This window comes from Accipiter gentilis, chromosome 5 (assembly GCF_929443795.1).
Source record: "Accipiter gentilis chromosome 5, bAccGen1.1, whole genome shotgun sequence".
NCBI lineage: Eukaryota > Metazoa > Chordata > Aves > Accipitriformes > Accipitridae > Astur > Astur gentilis.
The window spans coordinates 43142185-43159930 of record NC_064884.1 but is presented as its reverse complement, the minus strand read 5'-3'; the positions used below and the strand labels follow the sequence as shown (position 1 = coordinate 43159930).

Sequence of the window (17746 nt, the reverse complement as noted above, 5' to 3'; positions counted from 1 at the left end):
TCATTCTGTATTCTCGAAGCACAGAAAGGCTACTTGTATGCGAGCTATCACGGAGTATGTGCAGTTATACATTCCCTTCTTCCCTCCTAATTGTATTTTAACTCTTCTATTTTAAAATAAGAAAATTTTAAACAGTAAATTTTAAAATACTAATAAAATGACCCTATGTTAACAGAGCAGTTTCAGCTGTTGACATTTCACAGGGCTTCAAGGGTTTTAACTCTAAATTCCGATCCCCCTAATTCTGATCACGGGCTTCAATCACTTGCAATAATTTTGCCCGGGCAACACTGGAATACTGCCAAAAAAGAACAATGCTCCGTAGAAAATGTCTCCGTAATAAGTCATTAGGACACCATGACAACAAGAGACGTGAACCTAAATGAAAGGAAAATTATTGCTGCAATCCCAAAGAGAAAATAAGTCAATCCACATAGCACCTACAAGAGCCATGCTTCCAAAAAATGCTTCTTAGTCTCAAGAGCTGTGTGAAAATACCAGCGTTTTCACAACCCTCACAAATGAGCAAATGCTTAAAACTTTAAGTAAGCTACTTCAAAGGACACGTAAGCCAGCACAGATCTAAGAGCTGCTGCTGTCAGTGACAGAAATCCCCATTACACAACTCTAGCGGTGGTTTTAACCACCAAGCCTATTGTGAATGATGGATCCTGAACAAAAGAGGTTGTAGAATCATTATTTAAATAATATATAAAACCTATTTTTACTAGGTTTTCCTGGGACCTCTTGCCCCGTTCCTGTAGGATGAAACACAACGAAGCAAAAGACGTAACACACGGCTCTCCGGCCCCCAGGTCAGGAACACACAGGTGCCCCCTCCATCACATCATGGGGCTTGGGAGGGGAAGGATAACCTGGTTATTGAGAACCTGCTGGGTTCTCCCCTTTGCAACCAGGGGGAGAAGGCAAGCGGTCACCGAATGGCCTGTTGATTTGGGCTGGTATACGCTGAAGCCTTCTTACACCACCAGCTCCAACAACCGCCCTTGCGTAAAGCTCCGTCCCTCCGTCTGCAAAATGGAGATGCCAGACGCTCTACAGGTACGCCCGTGCTGCGCCATGAGTTAGTCTCAACTCCTTCAAACTACGCAAAGATAGGCTGTTTTGTGAATATTAGTAAATTTGTAGCTATGCGGATAACAACAACGGTTACAAAACTCCGTCAGATTACATAGTCTTATGAAAAACACAAAATGTGTATATATAAAAGGTGAACAAATGAGAAACGAGTCACTGAGGCAGAACAACACTAATGTTTACCTTGCCCAGATCGGCTCTGACGGGAGTCTACACTTGCCTGTCTTCGGTCTGGTGGCTCCTCGTTCCCTCCATCTGCATGAGAACCAAAACAGCAGAAGTAGAACATCATAGTGGACAGGTCAGGCAGATGCAACTTTTCCTTGAGTACCATCACCTATCTTGTAGGCACAGCAGAACAAAAAGTCCCTGTTGCAGACTGAAAACGGGGCAAACTGCTGACTGACTCCTTTGCTGTTCCTTCCAGTTTCTCCCCAGCTCACTGCAAATGAAATCTGTGAGGTCCTCAGGATAGAAGTAGGATTTTAATTTCTCCTAGTGACCCCACAGACATTTGAATGAAACAGTAACCAAATTGTGCATCTTCAGTCAGTTCCTTCACTTTGGACCGTTTTATCAAAATATAAGAAATACTAAGTGTTTGAAGAAAGAGATCCAGAAAAAAAAAGAATATTCTATGAAATTGTTTCCCTTTAAAATTATTTGTCAGCTAAAAAACAGGAAGGCTGGGAAGAACAAAACCATTATATCCTCTTGAAACTGTTTAGGAAAGCAGCTGTAGTTAACGAGAAACAAATCCATCTGGATAAATGTAGAGTGGGACATTGTGTACAATATTACACAATTAATTACATGCTGGTCTTCATTGATCAACTGACCAGATTAGAAACAATAGATAGGCACATCAATATAGATGCTTGAGTACACAGGGTTTATGCCAGCTGAAAGCAAAAAGAAGTCTAGCTGTGCAGATTGTGAAAAAGCAAAAACAGGCATTTAAAATGCAGGATGTACTTCAGCAGTTACTACACCTTATGGCAGGGGAAGGGGAAGCTTTTAGAATCTTTAAAAATAGTTTTGAAATAACTGAATTCTTAAATAGCTGTTTAAAAACCCCAGTAGTCAATTTTAGCATTTATACTTTTTGATTATACTAAAAGCAGCTGCACTCTGCTATGTTTATATCTATCTATATATATCTCTATATATCCCCACAGTTATTTGTTGGACAGGCCTGTTATGCCATTAAGTAACTCAACTTGATAAAGTCCTATTATGTGTGAGTTCCATTTGTTAGTCTGGCTTGAAAGGTAAGTTGTGTATTGGAGCCCAACAGCAGAACTGGTAAGGTGACCGAAAATTTAAGTCTACCCGAGCCCCCAAAAAGCAGGACCACAGCCCGGCCACGGAGAGGTTTTCTGTTTCCTCTTCCCTTGGTAAAACTTTCCAGTCCTCAGTTTCCCTGAAGCCATGTTCAGGCAACTTGAACGGGTGCCAGCAACGCAATTTTCTGTCACCTTTGCATTTTTCCCTGCTCATACAACAGCTGCACATCAAGGTCAGCCTCCTAACGCCAGCTAAAGCAACCTGGAAATCCCTTATTTTAAATCAACTGCTCATGCCCCGATAAGCCGTCACAACTGCCAGGTGTCAAGACCATGACATTTTTCCTCCTCACTTTTCTATTCTGGTTGCAAGAAGGATATGACATTGCAAATATGACTACAATTTTGACATATTCATAGGAGCTTGTATTAGCCTTCTTGGGATTAGTTGCACTGAGCCTTCCTACAGTCCAGCTGGCATAAAAGAGTATCAATAGATCACTATCTCTGTATTTTCACTTGTAATACACAACATTGGTTTTGAACACTGCTTTGCATACAGATATAATCATCACCGCTAAAGGTCCCCGGCTAGGAGTCCACATGGACAACCCCTAAGTTACAAAGAAAACAAAATCCTTTGAGTTTAAAACATAAATACACAATGCAAGATAATTATAAGGATTCAAAGTTTCAAAAGACGAGGGCTATAAACAGAAAATCAAAGTATTAAAATCAGGAGTAAACCCCTGTATTTATCAAAAGCCACATAATCATCAAAGACAAACTCAGTTGGGGTTTTTTTGGCATAGTTATTGTGAGTGACACTAAACGAACACCTTGCCAGGACAATCCAACTCATCTACAGGTGGGTCCTGGCAAACCTTTCTCCACTAGTATGGAGCTGGCAAGAGGATGGATTGGTTTTGATGGACATGGACTCTTAATGGAGGAGATGCTGCAGGACGCAACCTCGCAGGAGATCGCACGTGCAAAGATCCAGTTACGTGGCAGAGACGGACCACACGGCCCCGTCCTGCCATGAGAATAACCCAGGAGGTCCCCGTGGACAGGAAGATACAACACAGTTGGGTTAAATAACATTTAAAAAAACCTCTGAAATAAGACTTCAAAATCTAATGCAATTTTTGTTTTTAAAACTGCAGGAAAACGAAGAAATGTTTGGTGACCCAAACCTGGTTTGCAAGTTCTTCTTGAATTCAAAGAGTAACTTTTTCCATAGTGCTTTGCAATAAGATTTAGACAACAGCTTAACTCTCATTTCAGTTAAATACTTTGAACACCGAAGGGAGCTGATATTTTATGTTAATAATACAGTTTCACTATCATAAACAGATGTGCCAAATTAACTTTAAAATGTCCTTATTCTAATTCATCTCAAAGAGCTACATAATACCCCAAAACTCTAATATATGCCTGACAGGGATGGAAGAGTTTTGGAAGTTGGGGAGGGTGTGGGGAACATGACATGACGGACGGACATGACATTAAGGACTAAATTGGGCTTAAAACTTAACAGCGTAGTAAGGGATACCTGACCTCTCCAGTCAATGTTGCTGGGTGGGATGAATTCTGGAGATGAAGGAACAGCCCAAGTACGAACCCATGCTCATCCCACTTTCCCCCCCCCCCCCCCCCACGTAACTGGGCTCTTTTAAAAACACATTGCCCTCATATCCTCCGCATGGTTTTGCTTTAGGTCAGCCCCATTCCCGCTTCTGCAGATCTCCTGAGGTCCTCCCTCCTCAGCCAGCTGGGCTTACGTTCCCACCTGCTTCAGACAACCTCGATCCAGCACCATTCCCCTACCCCCCACATTCAAAAGATTAGTGAAAAATAAGACATTTTTCTCTGGGGACCTGTAACTGCTCTCAGCAACAACAGCCACCACCACGCGGTGTTGGACTGGAGATGGAGAACAGGGAAGCGTCTCTTGCTTTAGTGGCATGAGCTTCGACAGGGAAACCAGAGTACCAAAGCATCAACCTGTATTTTATCACAACTGGTTTGCAGCTCTTCCAAAATGTGGTTCCCCCATTAACGGGAGCAACAAGGTTTTTCCTTGACACCATTTCTGGTACGGAGGAAAAGCAAGCTGCTGTTTGGAAGACACAGACTTTTACCCAATAGCTTTACCAGGACCCTAAATCCTACTTGGATTTTCTACAATGGAATAAATCTAAGGGACAAGCACGTTCTTTATTTTTGACAGAAAAAAACCCGTTAGCTTTTAGCCCAAAATGAGTAGGTTTGGGTCTCTGGGAAGTCAGCTTCCCTATCTAAGCAAAGCAGCTATTTTCTGAGCGTGGTACATTTACGAAATACAATGATGGGAGCTTAAAGAGATACAATACCAACCCCCCAACACCAGGACTGTTGGATTCTTCATGCCTAAGTAGGAATTAATTTATTTAAGATCACTTGGAAGGACAAGACCTCTCCTCTACAGTCACTTGGACATAAGAAAACCAGTACTCGTGCTTTGAGAAGAAGCATTAACCAAGGCAGCAGAGCCGATGGCCTGCAGACCCGGCGGTCCTGCTCTCTAATGCTTTTTAACACTCAACAGCGCAATGCCGAAGGGTGACAACTCATTGCCAAAGTCATTAGGTTTGAGCACGGGAACTGCTGCACGGGATTCAGAGTCCGGTATAGATTTCTCAGGTAGTTTGCAAGTTACACAATATATTAAGGGGGATAGAAAAGATCACTGTAAATTAACTTCCCGAAGCAATTTAGGAGGGTGGGAAAGGAAAAAAAGAAATCTGATGAGTCAGCATATATTATGTCTTTAGTCGGCATGCAATTGCACTCACCCGTTGCTGCTGCATTTGGTGCAGTTGCAGCAAAGGCTGTAGCTTGCCTGAAACACAGCATAATCCAACGGGCATTCTCAAAACCATTCAGTGGCTTTTAACGAGGAGTATTTTGAGAACAAGCGTAGCTGGCGTAAAGCTGTCCCTCTCACGAACGTACAGAAGTGCACGTGTGTGCACACTTAATGTGCATAAATAAATCTACAGGTTCACTGTATTAACATAAGGCAGCCTGACAGGCTAGGGGCTGTTTTGGGAAGCCCTTTACCCTCCACCCTGTGGACCACTGACCCTTCCCATCTGCTGTGCCCTGTATATTCAAGTAAAAGTAGCAGGAAACACGGAGTCTCCCGCAGGCAGATCCAGGCAGGATGGATCCTCCAGGGCAGAGCAGGCACCTTCTCCTTCCCAAGCAGGAATTGCGAAATGAATACTTACAATAAAATATAAAAAAATACAAATAAATCAACGTGAGGTAGTGGAGAGGGCTGGAACCTGCAGAATTTAAAAGGTATGGTGAAAAGGCAGAGGACTGCAGGAAGATAACAACAGCCCGCAGTTAAGAGTTGAACGATTGAACTGTTTATTTTTTTTCCTCTCTTTGCTACAAATCAAAATTTTGAGCACACTCCATTCCCCACAGTGGAGGAGCAAGGTTACTAGGGAACAATACCATACATAATTAAAGAGTTATCTTAATATACGTGCAAAAAAAGGGGCAAATTACTGTTGCTAAGGGAACATTAATTCTCACGTTTTCCAACTTCCGAGTGCTCAAGTTTACAGTCTTGATAGCGTTCACCTCTGTGTACGTATCAGGACTCTGTCATTCCAACAATACTGTTAGTTATTTTATTTATGCATGATCTTAGGTAGTTGTTAGTGTTTGCTTTAGCAATACCTATTATTTATAGGCATGACCTACTATCTGGACAATAGTTTGCAGACAGTATCACTCGTGGAAGCACAATCAACTCAGTTGCTCTAACGATTGTCAACATGGTGAAACACCACAGTTATTGACAAAGCCTCAGATGCAACATCTAAAAGAGGTCACCAAAAGTAAATCGGTTGTGAAATCATTGCTAGAAAACATAGATTATCTGTGTTAATTTAAAATAAAGATCAGAACAGACGAAGATAAACCTGGTTAAGTAGCTTCTACAGAAGTTGCCATGAGAAACAGAAAATAGGTATTTTTAGCAAATGCCACAAGGAAGAAAATGATATCGTGAAATATTGACTCGGTAATCCATATTTTCTCAGTATCTAGTAGCAATGAGAGGGAAGAAAACTTTTGCGATTTTTTGGTTTTTATCTCAGTGTTAAGAAAGTCCATTAAGATTTACACGTTATTTTAATTTCAGAAAGATGCTGTCTCCTCAGCATCTAATATCCCTCCAACTGGGATGCTGGACAGAAACAGGGGTCAGAAATCCAAAGAGGGCCGTCCGAGTGGCTGATTATGTGGCAAGCATACAGCAAATAGCTATTAATTCTTTCTCTCAATTACAAAGAGATTAAGTAATCTCAATAATCATGTTCAGTAACAGCTTCAGAAAAGCAGTCTCTCCTACTATAAATGGGTCTGAGAAACGCCTGCTGCCCATTCTTCCTCGCCTGCTTGTCTCCCCCCTCACCCCCCATTCTACCAGTTCCCCATTTAAAACCAATGACACAACAAATCCTCTCCAATATGCAGAATGACTGTGTTCTTTGAACGGACCGCTCCTGAAGGGAAAAGAAAATCCCACGGGTTTCAGCAGTCCTACGAAATAAATCCACTGCACAAAGCACCGCATCGCAGTTAGTCAAGACGGGTCTGCAAATACGAGCAAGATGCATCTGCAACAACACGACCTGGTGTCAGCAAATAGCACAGCACCTTCAGCATCACCTCGCTGCCAGGTGTTCACGTTCAAGGCAAAGAAAAAGCATTTTAAATAAAGTGCCAGCAACCCAATATGCCTGTTCCCCCCGTTTAATTAAAACGGCGTCTAAAACGCACAACGTGACTAAACATCTTCCGAGTTCTTTTATCTGACAAAGCAGTTTTTAACGCAGAAAAATAAAAGGGTGGGTCAGCCTGCTTTACGCATGCTGGGAAATCTGCTGCAAGAACCGACTGCATTAGATGTGCCGTTGCTCTAATAGCAACTGACAGAGCGCACTCCGCTATAATAGCTTATAAATCAATAGCTTAAATCTGCACCGTATCAAAATCGTATTTGGAAAACACAGGAGACTCACACAAAGCCAGTCCAGCAGTTAGAAACCGATCCGATTCCAGCCCAGCCTGGCATCCCTGCGGAAGGAAAGGTCTGCCTTGTGCACGGCATAACGTAAGGCGATGTGGCTCCCAACTGCCATCGTTCTCCCAAAACACAGACACGGGCAAAAAAAAAAAAAAAAGGCAAAAAAAAAAGAAAGAAAAAATCACACTGCCACAGGGAGCGAAAGCACACGGGCTCAAAGGCTGCGGTGACGGCAGCGTGAGCGGTCCCAGGACCTCACGGCACGGCTGCCGCGGGTGGTGGGAGCTCTGGGTCCCATCCCTGGAGCCCGCAGCGGCTCAGCCCGGCGTAGGAGAGGCAGTCGCAAATCTTTGCTCTCAGCAATCCCGATGGATTCCAGCCAGGCTGAGGAAGGACATGTGCCAAACGCAACCGCCTGCTGCTCTCCTGGGGAGGCGGGGGGGGGCGGAAATCTGTGCCTGGAGAGAGGCGAAACGTACCCAAACGGAGCACGCGGGGAGAGCGGACGGAGTCTGGTACTTCGGAGTCATTTTAATCAAAAATTCCTCGTGATTATTTAGTTTGTGAGGGGGTCTTCTGCTTCAGAAAACAAGTGTGAAAGTTATTACTGTGCTAAAATTAGTATTATTATAAAAATGATGGTGATTAAAATTATTAAGAACTGCATTGATTTACTAGCAGAATAAAGCATCCACCCCCACCTAAACAACTCCCCAGTGGGAGTGCTGGGGTAGGGGGGGGTTGAGGGTAGAAGATTTTTATTGATGGAACTATAGGACAGACCTGGGTTATTCGTTGTCACATCATTAAAAAAGCGCTCCAACCGTTTTCCAACATGTTGCTTCTCTATAAAAAACTCTGATAATTCACAGAAATCACAAAAGACATACAAGGCATACTGTTTCCATGTAGAATTATTTTCCTGCAATAAATATTAAAGATAATGTTATTTAAACTAATCCTAATTCCTAGACTTTTACACACACCAGATGAACAGATCTTCATTCAGTGACTGAGAGCACACACCAAAAGCAGGTATTTTTCAGAGGTAAGCCGAGCAGTGAAATTTCAAAATGTCAAAAAGGAAAAAGCCCACCTCAATTTTATCACTGCTGGGATTAAAAAAAACAAAAAAACAAACCAAAACAAAACAATAAAAGCTTTTCAGCTGTGTGCAGTTTATTATGCAAAGCAATGGGAGATGGAGGTCACAGCAATGTTTTCATAAATATAATAATGCACTTGGTAATTGTTAATCCATGGGCCATCAAAAGACTTTCTTCCTTTTTTGCAAACAAAATGCTAGTAGTATTTAAGAAAATTGAAATTCCAGGCTGTGTTTTGAAATACTTTAGCTAAGGTGGAAAAAGAATATACACTTAATACAGATATGGGGTTTTACCTCCTTGTATGTTAAATATAGTCCCACTGGACACAGGAGCAGTAAGTAAATGAGGAGTCAGTACTGACATAAAGTATGCACTGACTCCATGCAAACCACTCAGTCCGTGGTTTGAAAATAACCTTAACTATCATAAAATGTTCAACATTATGAACAAATTATTTCTGGAATCATGGCTGTAACAGGGCACAATGGAATGCAGAAACCTAGTATTATTGCCACTTTGTTAATACACCTAAAGACCAGAATACAAGTACGCATGCTGGCTTGGTTATTCCATTAAAGCTTATGAAATTACATTACAGATTTTATTCATAACTATAAAAATATGTGCACACTTTAAAATGGCATTAATAAGTACATTATCTAAATTTATAAACAAAGACCAGCTACGCTCAGTACCTATGTTGTATCCGAGCTCATTAAGGAGCAATCTCAAGAGGAGAAAGCAATCTGTAGGGAAAACATCATTCTTTAATTTGTCCAAACGGCTGTGAGAAAGAGCAAAAGCAGACGTATGGGGATTCGGAATAGCCAAGGTGAACACAAAACATCACCCAGAAGTCAGTCTACCTCCACTCAATTCATAATCTCAGGATTTGTTGCTCAAGAATGTATACTGGAAGCATGCATTTTCACATTGAAGATTCCAGCTGATGCTTTTTATGTTTATTCATAACCTTTGTATTAAAAAAAGTCTGAAACGTCCATGATCTTTTCGACAGAATGAAACTTAAAATTCACCAGGACTCTTAATTTCTCTTACGTAGTCATCCCTATATCAAGTATATACTGTTGTTATTCTCCTTAAAAAAAGCATATTCATTTAAAAAGAGGACCAAGAAAAAATGACAGCATGCAAACTCCATATAAAATTAAATTAGCGAAGTAAATTTTCAAAAGAATTGGACTTGTTCAGACTCCTTAAGTTCCATTCACTGTCAGTGAGATTTGGGTTAAGTCGTATCAGTGCTTCTAAAAATTCAGCCAAATAAGCCATTTAAGTTCACTGCATTTTAGCTGAGTAATTTTGTTTAGATTTACTGTTCGCATTTTCCGTACTTGCCCCTCAAACTGCTTTGATGAACAATCTTTCAATCTAGTTACTAAAAGAGAGAGAAGTACCCTCACTTGCTCACTATTTTAATCATTTAAATAAATGTAAAGCTGGTCTTTTTGGAAACTACATAAAAGTTAATGGGGCAGTGTAGGAAGTAATCAGCTGAATGTAATGTTTACTGTCACTGAATCAGAAAGGTACTAATTTGCAGCAATCTACGTGCATCAACTTATAATTATTTTTCTGAAATTATGTTTCAAGCTCCTATGGGGGCAATACAGAATCACCCAGGATGAGCAGATAAAAGAGCCACGGTTACAACTTTCAGAGAGGAGAAAAATAAGAAGCGCTTGCCTCTTCAGAAGTCATTGTAAGGAAACACAAACAGAGATACAAGAGATGGAATTTTATCCACCCACTCAATAAAATCTGAGGAACCGCAACGGATGGCTTGGAGAAAGCTGATCAAACCACCAGAGTGAGAAGTAAATTCACTGATGTGGGATTAAATGTAAGCATTATCTATTTTACAAGACAAGACAATAAATAGGTTTAATAATTGGACATAATATTGATTTCGTGATAGAAAATACGTTTTTCTCAGAATTTGTGAGCAAATACTCAAAATAGTATTTTGATAATTGTTTTGGAAGAAATTTAAAATTTATCCTTATACATAGGAGATGGAAAACATGGTCAATGATAAGACATTTATTTCAGACAAAGTATCTGCTTCGCTATCTAAATCAGAAGACCTGATAACTCACTCTGAGCACCATCTAGCAACATATTATTACCGCATCATTTTGCGTTTTGCTTCTTTTATTTTTGTTCTGACAAGCAGATGAAGACCTTTTGTTAACAAACCATGTGACACCCAGAAGATGAATGAAGTCAACAGGTAAATGAGGTATGTTGCCTCCACAGACTGTTAGCCTGGACCTTCTCTCCCCTGAATTTTTCTTTCTTAAAAGCAAACTGCACCACCACCACCACCACCCGGGCAATTTCTCTGAACCCAAGGGGGCTTTCCCAAGCATTTCTCTTTCACAAATGACGGGCTCTTCATTAGCAAATCAGCTTCATATCATACAACAGAAATGTAACTCCAACCTGAGGAACACACCTTGGAATCCAAATTTCCAACATCTGCAGCACAGACAGCTCATGCTAGAAAACTGGTACAGAAAGAAACCGTTTCAACCAAGATGTCAACACTCATGCCTTGTTCCTTGCTGCTGCTACTGACGGAGTAGGCTGTTTGATCCATAGCAGGGCATTTTTGAACTAACATTCTAGAATTTGCAGCTTGGAGTAACTGAACGTTATCTTACAAGAACCTTTGTTATAGATGCCCATAATTAAGTATTTGGGAAGAACCAGCCAGCTGGAGAAGTCACTCTGAAGTAGCTAACACCCCGCTCTGGCGCAGAGAGATGAGAGATAAGGACCATCCCTTTGCCCTTCCCCTCTCCAAAGTACAGCTTCAAACTTACTGCTGTGACGACCCTATGTTATTTCGACCACGGTGAAATGGAAACCCATCTTCATAACTGCTTGGAGGAGCAGAAAGCACACCCCTCCCAGGCACCCTGCTCTCACCCTCCCAGCAGCAGTTTCTCCCCAAGCCTTGCCACCTCCCATGGACCTCACCAGCTGCTCCGACACGCACGTGGGCTCTCTCCCACTCTGCCCAAACACGCCTCAGGCTTCCTCTGACTCATCAAAAATGTGCCTCAGACACAACGCCCAGAGGAGCTCCCACGGCGGGGAAACAGCTTCAATTATCCTTATTCAGTAGCCCAGCAGCTCCTGTGAGGCATAATCTAGAGCTAAAAGTTAAACAGAAGAATACGAAAACAAACATGTTTTGATTTACATCGGAGCACAAATTGTTTCTTTTCTTGCAGCAGAACAAAATATCGTTCTAGCCGTTTGAAAGATGTGGTCTCCTCTATTTTGGGATAAGGAGGTCTTACTCTCAAGCTGAAGTACCACAAAATTAAATCTGGTGTTAGCATACACAAGCAGAACGAGTTATGAACTGTTACAACTTCCAATCTGAATAGACGTAATAATAATGTGTTGGGGGGGGGGGGGGGGGGGGTGCAGGAAAACGTAACAATAACCAGAGTATTTCAAAAGGCGATCAAAGAACAACTCTACAGACAGTACATTCATTTTTTTTTAAAACTCGTTACAAGGTGGAAGAACCCTTTGTTCTGTATGTGAGAGCGTTTGGTATCTGGTGGGGAAGCGTACGCATGTTGGCGAGGAGGGAAGGGGACAAGAGCGAAGGAGGATCAGCGATGACTGACTTCCAAATTCCCTCCTTGTCATCACTGGCTCAACACGCTTTCGCTCCCCATCTGTAAATTATAAAATACTTGTATACTCTAATAAGGCTGTCTGGGACCTTTAGCAACCACAAGCATTTTCGGCTTCAAATAAAAAGCATGACAGATATACTAATTATTCCAATTGACTGAATATGTTAAAATGTAATTAACTAAAAACAATTAACACTATACACAACATATGCTTTTCTTAACAGCTACAGCAAGAGTTACCTATTTTGTAGGGCAAATTTTGTCTTTGCATTTGTGCGCGTTCCTCTAATTAAAAGTTCAATCCGTGTTTTTAGAACAGCTTAGTGGTCATCTGTCCTAAAATTAGTTGAGAAATTGGTGCAAGTGACTGAAGCTCAAAATAGGCTATTCTGATGACAGGCAGTCTGCTGCTAGCACTCAGCGATCCCTGAACGATGACAGAAAGAGAACAGTGAAGGGGACTTATTACGGATTCAAAGCCCTATCACATTCAAAAAAGGCTCCAAAATCCCCCAAACCCATAACTGACACACTGAAAATATCATTTTGGCCTTGGCCAAACCCATGGAAATCGAAATGCCGGGGCACAGGCATGGCAATGCTTCACACGACAAGGCTGAGCTCCTGCTCTTGCCTCCGAGATGCTCTGCTCAGCGGCTGTCCTACCTCCCTAGGAAAGCACAAGCACAGCCTTCCGAAACCCCAAGCAAAATACTTCAAGTACTTGCAACAGCTTAAGTTAACCTTGGTTTTAGAATTCAAAACTTTTTTTCCTTGTGTAACAGCAGTACACCGTATTTTGTAGGGAGAGCTGCTGTGGCCAATGCGTCCTTCCTGCACCTTTAATTAGTTTCATAGCTAACAAAATCTTAATTTTGCCACACAAGCATGAAGAGGCACTGTTGCTAATGCTCCTCGAAGTGATCTTCCCAAGATCACAAAGTAAATCAATGACAGTCAGCGGTGGTGTTCAGACTGCGAGTCCGTGCTTTCACCTGCGGACTACAACGCTTTGCCTACCCAGATGTACTTAATTTAATTACCTTGGTCAACTGTATTGATTCATCCATGACTTACTACAGGAAATTGATTTTTGGCAGAGCGTACCAGCACTGTTGTATTAGGATTTGTCACAATTAACATGCAGTTTGAAATGGAGGTCTTCCAGCTTTAAGTGTGCATGTGATAATCACCGCGGTATTGTCACAATTAAACATACTTGGACAGGCTGGTATGAAAACTGTTATCACTCTCCAAACAATGAAGTGGTTTTTAGTACCAAAGAAAGGCATTTAAATACTGTCTGAGTCTGAATGTGCTAGTGAAATGACAGTAAGATAACGAAGGAAAAACAAAAGGGAAAAGAAAACAAAAAATCTCATCTGAAAACCATGCATTTCTTAGCATTACATTTTTTTCTCAAACAGATGTAACACTGAGTATTATTTTCCATCATCAGCTCTTGTTGTATTCTGCACTCTCATACTGCAGCTGAATTAATTCTTCCATTCCATTTCCAGTGAATGCACTGCCAATGTTTTTAGAAATACATTACAACTTTTTATCAAAGGTACTTCCACCAAAAGCAACCAAAATCGTTCTTCCAGTCTGTTACCTCCTGGAATCCAAATAACTAAATTTTAAAGTTAGGCTTAAACACTAAAGCAGGAATAATGCAACCCAAACACCCTCAGGAATCGTCTTTCTTACAGCTCCTGTGGCTCTACACTGCAACAGAAAAAACGTCACAGATGTATGCAGTCGCAATTTATGGCCTTTGATCATAAATACCACTCGATCTCCTACTTAAAGCAATTACACAGTAAAATATAAAGAGAGGTTAACAGTTCTATTTAGTTAGAAGAATGAGTAATTATTTCTAAAAATTATTTTCCAGATACTACGCAAGCAGTAGTAGTAATACATATACATACACATTTACAAATACACACAGACAGGGCTTTAAAGAAATTAAGTATTCAAGAAATTCTGCCCAAAAGATAAAACACATAAGGCAAAGCAATGCCTGGATATGTAGTATCACTTTGTACCAGTACCAGATTGCCTATCCATTGAACTATTTCTAGATACTCCTACATTAATTTTAGATGGCACTTCACAACATCGCAGAGTCTAAAGTTGCATAGCAATCCCTGCACCCCTAAGAAAGGCTCATCGCAAATATTGCACAATGCTGAATTTAGTTGGGAACAATACAAAAGGGTCTACAAAAAGGAAATGGAGGAATAGCAAAGCATTAGTACATCATCTCTGATTGTCCAGGAACGAGTTTACGGATGCCAAGGGATGCCATGTCAGTCTGTCACTGCAGCACCAGCCTAAGCAAGCTGCTCCTGGGTTGTACGCAGTATCATAAACTGCTTTGCAGAGACCAGACATAAATCTCTCTAATTAATACAATTACAGAAGCTCTTTATAGGTTTTTGGGTTTTTTTTTTGATTTATCAACCAGGAGGTACAATCAATCTAGTACTAGCACATTATGCGTGATGGCTTATAAACATTTTTTGCCAATTAAAAAGATGTTGTGGATTACTCACATCCTACAAAGTAAGAATACATTCCCTTCTCCTCCATCATTTTGAAAGGAGGATGAAATATTCACAGACATGGGCAAAAAGCTGCTAGAGTGAAAGAAAACAATTTTAGAAACAAAGAACTTATCTTGCATCAATATTCCAGTAAGTTCTGCTATGCAAGCTAACCATTTGAAAGAGCGTTTTGTGAGTGAGAAACCCACTCCTCAAAGAAATGCAAGTCATAGACCACCGATCAATAACCAACCTGTCATCTAACAGAAATGGAGGTTTACCCTGATCATATAATGCTATTGATGTGTATAGCAACAAAAAAAATATATCCCTTTTTAATTAGAGAGAAGATAAAAAAACTACAAAAAGATTCTTACAGAGATAGAAAATGTAATCAGAAACAATTAAGAAGTTATTTATATGGTAAATAATCAACAGCGGAATTGCAAATTGTTTTAGAATTACTGAAAGCAAAAAATAATCGCCTTATGGCAAAACCCCTGAACTTTTCCGGGGGGGGGGGGGGGTGGGTAGTCATTAAAAAATTGGTACAAAAATTGCAAAAAAAAGTCTGATGCTTTGTTTTCACATGCTCTGCCTATATCTTACCACCACGGAAGCAAGCATCTGACGAGAGCAGATGGCACAAAATTCAAACCCAGAATCCTCGTCAGAGCTTAGCTAAAACCTCACAACGTCAGGCAACTTTGCAAGGAGAAGACAGGAGGAGCAAGCAATCACATAGCTGGGCTGCCACTCCAGCAGGCAACGGGGTAAGGAATCACGAACAACCTTCTTCTGCAGAAAACTTAGGAGGAAAACTTACTTAACCCTGTTAAAGAACATGGCGAAGAACCATCAAATTGCCAAAACACAGCCTGATCTTTCACATGAGAAACAAGGCTTAGCACAGGACAACCCAGAACCATCAGCCACGGGGCGTTTTGCTGCGTTTGCTTCTTTTCCAGACAAATGTCCTACTCCCTCCCTGGAGAAAGGCAGACAATGCCGCCCCAATAACTTCCCACAGCTCTGCATGCAGAAAGCTCTGGAGAACAGCACTACGCTTCTACAGAGAAAACTGGCAGACATACAGGAGTCTTTTAGGTGAAGTTATGATCTACCAGCCAGTGCCTGAACACCCGGGGGCTGGTGGGTCCTGAACACCCGGGGGCTGGTGGGTCCTCTGAGGCTCACTCGACAGCATTTCAGCAACGTACAAATTTTCCTCCACGGGCCTCAATCTTGATAACACTGTTGCTTTCATACAGTAAAGTTAAAGTTAGCTGGGACTTCACATTCCCATTGATAACAGAAGATCATCACGCATAACCGGAGATGCATTTCTGTGGGTAAAACTGCCCGGGTGTCTCAGCGGCTGCTGCAGAAACTCCTCCTGCTCCTTCACACCCGGGTTCGCAGTTACAGGCAGGACTCGGCAAGGAAAGGAGCGTTAACCCGAGGATTTCATCTGGGAGAACTCTGTTAGGCTGAGTAATTTCCATTTTCTCCTCCAAGCGATCTCCATACGTTTACGTACAGGGAGGGACTTGGAGGAAAACCCTTGCAGCCCACAAGCAGAGCTGGGACTCCTCCGAAGACCCAGCACAGCCCCAACACCCCCTCCACCAAACCGGGCACCTCTCGGGCACGGCGTGACGCCACAAGAACAACTTCAAAACAGGATTGAGCCTGGCCAAGAAAATGCACTTCCAATGCCAGAAGTGAGATTGAACCTTGAAGCAGAAGCCCACCGGAGTGCGGTCCCTCTGCAGACAGGACCCCCGCGCCCTCCTCTCGCCTTGCTCTGCTGCACGTGGACCATTTAACCCCATCTTACTTTTTACCTAACTTTTTTTCGTCTTCACCCTAGGCCCCGCCAGCTTTTCTTTCAGTATGACTATATCGGTTATAGGGTGTAATTTTTCACCAGAGTAATTTTTGCTGATAACCTACTGAAGATATTCCCCTTCAGTAGGTACGGAGGTGCTTGCCAGCACCGTTCCATTTACTGCTGTGAAACCAAGCTGTTTTCACCTGAAAATGTATCGACATAACCCGAATCAATAGTTTAGGATTTAAACTAAATCAAGACCACGTGCGCAGGTATATTTCACTTGTGCGTTGATTCATATTGTTAAAAACGTTTTGTAATCTTGACTGTGACCAGGCTCAGCGCTGCCTTTACATTCACTTCATCTGCCTTTGCTATCACTACTTAATTAGCTGTTATGTTTCCCTCATGCTGCCCCACTACCTGGATGAGGTGTAAATTATCTGCTAAAAAAATTGTTTATACTTATCTTTATTTTGCTTGGCAATTTAAAACTGAGACTGTTGAGCATTTAATTTAATGAGGCCAAGTTTTGCATAGCATTACATTATGTAAAATAATTACACTTTAAAAATTACTGCTATACAGAAGATATGGAGAAACCTGTTAGTGCTAAAATTATTCTGTTTATGTAGACAAACTTTGAAGTTTATTAATGAAAGTTTGCAGTGAAACAGCTGTTCTGCTGATTAAATAAATTATGACTAAGTTTTCATGTTAGCTTCCTTGAGCAGGCAGCTATTAAAAAACTAGACAGACTAATTGTATAAAACTCCAGAAATGCAGAAAGATGTGCAGCATATTACACAAACATGAAATTATAAGCAGAATTCAAACCATCCATTATTTTAAGTGGCATTCAGACTTTAAAAAAAAAAAAAGATTACTATTTCTTTGGAGATGCAGATGAAAAATTCTGCAGAATTCCTAACACTATGACCTGTCTTAAAGTAACCTAGAGATTTCAGCTAAGAGAACATTTAATGATATTTGAGCTTGACTTATCAGAAAATTTAAATGAGCAAGTGAATTTGGAACGCACAAAAAACCATCCTTGATGAAATGAGTAGTTTTTCACTTTTGTACCCCACT

At 41.2% G+C, this 17746-nt stretch overlaps 1 protein-coding gene across 9 annotated transcripts in view; it reads right to left on the bottom strand.

The window, feature by feature from the left end:
- Positions 1–17746, bottom strand: part of TANC2 (tetratricopeptide repeat, ankyrin repeat and coiled-coil containing 2) — a 271466-nt gene that overhangs the window by 158818 nt on the left and 94902 nt on the right. For 6 of the 9 annotated variants that reach the window (XM_049800633.1, XM_049800635.1, XM_049800637.1 and 3 more), the window contains one exon: positions 1282–1353. The exons of the other annotated variants lie outside the window; for them this stretch is intronic. In XM_049800633.1, the coding sequence (XP_049656590.1) occupies positions 1282–1353 (72 nt within the window). The remainder of the gene's footprint in view (positions 1–1281; positions 1354–17746) is intronic. 9 annotated transcript variants of the gene reach the window in all.